A 4911-nucleotide genomic window follows, 5' to 3' on the forward strand; every position below is an offset into this window, starting at 1 on the left:
ATGTAAAAAAATGTATTTGCATATCTGAGGTTAATTTGGAATTAAAGAGAGAAAAGAGTAAACTTCATCAAGCGGACCCTAATTGACCTTTGTGATGAGAGACAGGTTTGTAAATCTCTTTCGTAGTTAGACTGACACAGCTTACATGGTCAGGTGGTACAGCCAATGTAAAACATTAACAAAAATAAACTATTATTTTAAAACTACATTCATAATAAATATTAATATAAAACTATATATTGTATATATAAATGTATGAACTTGCTAGAAAAGTCAAAAGGTTGTGCCTACAGCACTGCTGCTGCTGGATGTGCCTAAGGCCTGGCATGAACTTCATGAACGTAGAAGTTGAGTTCAATTATGGCATTCTTATGTTACAGATTAATTTGAATTGTATCGTTTTAGGTTTTGTAAACAATACTGTAATTGTAATAATGCTGGTAATCTTTCTGATATGGATTTGTTACCTCACCAGTGTCATTCAAGGACACACAGACACACACACACACACACACACACACACACCCACACACACCGTGAGCTTGTTGTGGGGCCCGAGCAGTGACTGCCTGTAGTGTAGACCTCGTCTGCCTCAGACCCAAATCTAGGAATTCTGTCTGGGAAGTTCCAGGGGGTAACTGTTAGCAGATACAGTAGCAGTGTATTTCCACCAGATCGCCACAGAATGTCTGAGTTAGAGGCCTTTGCTGACGACTCTCACAACACACCACACTGTAAACAAGATGGTCCGCTCTGTGATAATGGCTTAAGTTCCCTAACTTCTGTAGCTCAGGTATTTGTGAGGATTTTTGCAGTGGACTAAACGCAGTACAGCATCACTACAGTTCTGCACCATAAATCCAACTGATAGCAGCATGTTTGAATTAGGGGTCCCTTTACTCTTCACGGCTCTGATGATTCCAACAGATAGAAGGTAAGGGGCCAAGGGGAAAGATAACATTTGGCGTCCGTACTCAACACCGACCAGACAAATAGCAGACATCTCACAAGAGGGTTCTGTACTAAAAACAGCTGTCTGCACTTTAACATAACTTCTCCTTACAGAAATGACAATGTGCATGTGATCGAAAAAATATTCTATCTAATCTAATTACATAGTCTGTGATTAATTAATCTAATTTTTGCTGTCAAAGCATTTTAAATGTTTAAATTCAAACAAATCAAGGAATATTCGGCATTAGTAACATTAAAGTTCAAAATATTTTGTTATTATTAGTTTCAGGAAATACGTGATCAAAAGTGATTCGGGAAGAAGTTTTTTTTTCCTCACATACAAGGCATTTCAGGCCACAGTTATAACCTAGGGGACACAAAGAAAATAAATTAATACTCCCCTCAATGTCAGCACTATTTCTTTGCATTGATGTGGTACTTTAGAGTTGACAAACTGCCCTGATATGCAAATTCCTTGCTGCAGACATTGCAGGGGACTTTATTCTAATCAACACTTTATTTTGATCAACACCATCAGGCATCAGGCTTTTAAAAAGTAAATGTTCCAGTCAATGATCTAGGCAGCACATTCTCTTCTCGCTCCTTCATCTTACGGTCTAATAATGGTTACTGACTAGAACGGCTCCGGGTCAAAGGTCATACGGAATTGATTAATCTGCGGGGGTTTTTTCTCTTTTTTTATCAGTTATTTTTTCTCGGATGAATTCATCGAAATTAATCAGTTATTTTGACAACTCAAATATGTATGTGTGTTAAAAAAAAAAAATGCAACTGCCTGTCAATGTGCAAGCTATTTTCTATAGAGCTAACAAGCAACATGAATAAGATGCAATTCACCAAACCTGTCATCATCATCACTAGTTCCAATAAGTGTCTGGAATGGATCATGTCACGACTCAACTTTGCATTTCACTGCAGTCCTTCAGAGCATGCACACTCAGAGAATGGCCTCCTCGTCGCTGATGGAGTTCCTGTCATCTCTCTCTCTCTCTCTCTCTCTCTCTCTCTCTCTCTCTCTCTCTCGCTCTCTCTCTCTCTCTCTCTCTCATATCCTCATCCTGAGAGCTTCACGGCATGCAGCTCTGGCTGACAAGCATTACTTGCATAAATAATTAACCACCGGTTAAGAGGAGCCGACTGCTCCTGCTGCGTCCACCTAAAAAAGCAAAACACAACCTCTCCCCTCACGGATCGATGTCAGCCCACCAGTCAGTCAGCCATGAGGGGGTCCCAAGAAGGAGCCGAGACACACCCATATAAATAACCCTGTGCGTTGACACATGCTCATACCACCACTAAGAGCGCACACGCCGTCTGCAGATCAATTATGGGATGGAGCGCCGGCACCAGTGGCAGCCAACAAAACCATTACATGAGCTGTTAGCAAGCACTAGGAGCCTCCTGAACACTTGTACTAATGTCACGCTGAAAAACAACACACGCACACACACACACACACACACACACACAAGCACACGCACACGCACACGCACACGCACACGCACACACACACACACACAGAGATCAAACAAGGAGTGTAGCGGCGGCACTACCCTACACCATGGCGATACCATTACATTGTGGGCACCTGTCTCTGGCTCCTGAGTGTCTCAGTCTGGTGTTTTTTTCGACTTGAACTTTCTCTTGACAGGGATTCCCTGTGTTTTTTTCCGACTGCAGAGGGTCCTCAAACAAAAGCAGATTGATTTAATTGATTTCTCTCAAGTACCTCCTTCATATTGATTCAGTATATGCCAAAGTCATAACTGTGTAGCAATCTCACTGATCACCGCAAGCCTGAAGCATTGGTTTCTGTAAAACCAATGAAATACACAGACTTCATGCTGGGCCAACCACTGACGGTCTGAGTTTATCTGTAGCAATCCTGCAAGCACCATAGAGTATAGTCCCCCTGGACAAGGAACCGCTTGCTTAAAATCTCTTTGAAACTAATGAAATGCATGTCGTCCGTGTCTATACTGGGCCATACTGACACCAATGCCATTGTGCCTGCTGCTCACACAGTGTGAAGTGTTCTCTGCCTACTGAGATGTATACAGCATCAGAGGGAGACTCAACAAAGTGTTGGAGTGAGTGAGCGTTTTTTTCCTTGATTTTTTTTCATGGGCAGTGCCATAACAGATTGATGGGCCTGCTCATCTTACCTGTGTGGTAAAGTCTTTTCCTGTTTCCATCCTACACCAGACACTCCAGCCCAGGCCCAGATATCTCATCCCTCCATTCATAACTGAATTATACTTTCAGCAGTCAAGTGCTGCCCTTTTAACAAAATGGTCTGATGTGCAGACAGCAAAGTGTTTTTCCTACAGATATCCCCCCAAAACCATCAGCTCACATTTCTTAACATCTTTGTATTTCAGTTAGTGATGTTGACTTAGGCTACAACAGCATTAAGCTCACTGATGAAAATATACAGGAAACTGTGGAACAGGTCTTGAGATAGAGCATTTAAATTACATGCTAAGCAAGCACACTTTAAGTTAATATTTTCAGTGCTAACCTTGCCTAGACGTCCAGTGTGTAGCCTATGCCCTAAAATAGATCCATCTTTGAATGTTTCTTCAACTTACAGACCGCAGTGTAATTATAGCGTCAAAAAAGCACGACTCATCCATAGAGGCAACGTGAAAAGTGGATAGCTTAGTGGAGTTGAAAGATTTGTTGAAAGAGCTCCGACCAGTTTTAACACAAAACAAAAGCAGCAATACCTTTTCACAGAAGTCTTATCTACGCGTTTACATCGTAGAATATGGAAATGATGTATCTGTCATGAGCAAAGCCCCCTTACTCTTGCAGCTCAGACTATCTGTGGGAATTCTGACCTGTAGTGGGTAACACTACACTTTTCTCTGCGTCATAAGTTTAATTGTTTTGTGTTTTTCAGACACTAAAATCTAATTTTTGTGAGGTGAAATTACCGAAAGCCAAACTCTACTTCAACACTGCATCCGAACAACCCGAGCAGCGCAAGACAGGCGCATGAGCGCACGCACACACGCAGACTGTAAACACCGACCTTTTTGCTGTTTGAAGGACTGAATGGATCCCGAGTGGTGCACCATGGTGGCGTGTATGATTCCTCCCTCCCAATACAGAAATTCGGCGGTCTAAGGCAGCGCTAGGGCAGCTGCGATCATGGAAGGGGACGTCGCGAGTGCGTTGGTATCCCTGCAGCTCCCTCACATTGCCGCGCGATCTAGGGAGCGATGCGCAAACCCAACACCTGTCTAAGCCGCGAGAGCTCCACCATCCAGGGTTGTCGTCATGGCAACTCGCTGTAATGGAGTTCCGCGTGCGTGAAACACCCTTCACTCCAAGGCGGGAGAAGGTTTCTGTTCCCACCGATGTCACCAGCCACTTCGAGCGATGAGCAAATGAAGGAAAACAAGGGATTTGTGGCGAGATGAGCGGGTGCTTACGTCACACGGCAGGATTCGCCATGACCGGGACATCACGTTCGTTTTTTATATTGTTAATAGATTAAAACCTAGACCATGCCCGGATACAGGGTGGCCTGACTTTGCCATCAATCGACAAGCTCACCAACAAAACCTTCTATTATAGCCTACTAGCCTATTGCACCATGCAACTTTTCAAAGTAGGCTAGGCCTACAATGAGTCAACAAATCAACCATCTGATGCTCTAAAAGAAAATAATGAAGACTTTCCTTAGTTGCAAGTGTTTAGACTTTATGAATCACATGGTGTTTATTAATAGCACTACAACTAAAAACAGTTCAGTCAACATAGCAGTTGCTCTGTGCATTAATGCATTAGGTTTTGTCTGTAGGCTATCTAAATGGGCATAATACTGTCATTTTTAAAACCTTGCTGGCAGCTGCAGCGGTGTGTTGTGCTTAAAGTGCACTTTCATGTGTTTTGAGGGATTCAACACACATACACAGAGGTGGAAAA

At 42.8% G+C, this 4911-nt stretch overlaps 1 protein-coding gene across 1 annotated transcript in view; it reads right to left on the minus strand.

Annotated features, from left to right (window-relative positions):
- ano3 (anoctamin 3) overlaps positions 1-4084 on the minus strand; it is a 57107-nt gene extending 53023 nt beyond the window's left edge. Inside the window, exon 1 of the mRNA XM_062546520.1 lies at positions 4013-4084. Coding sequence (XP_062402504.1) covers positions 4013-4058 — 46 coding nt within the window. The 5' untranslated portion in view covers positions 4059-4084. The remainder of the gene's footprint in view (positions 1-4012) is intronic.
- Positions 4085-4911: the final 827 nt, after the last annotated feature.

Source organism: Sardina pilchardus, chromosome 10 (genome assembly GCF_963854185.1).
Source record: "Sardina pilchardus chromosome 10, fSarPil1.1, whole genome shotgun sequence".
Taxonomy (NCBI): domain Eukaryota; kingdom Metazoa; phylum Chordata; class Actinopteri; order Clupeiformes; family Clupeidae; genus Sardina; species Sardina pilchardus.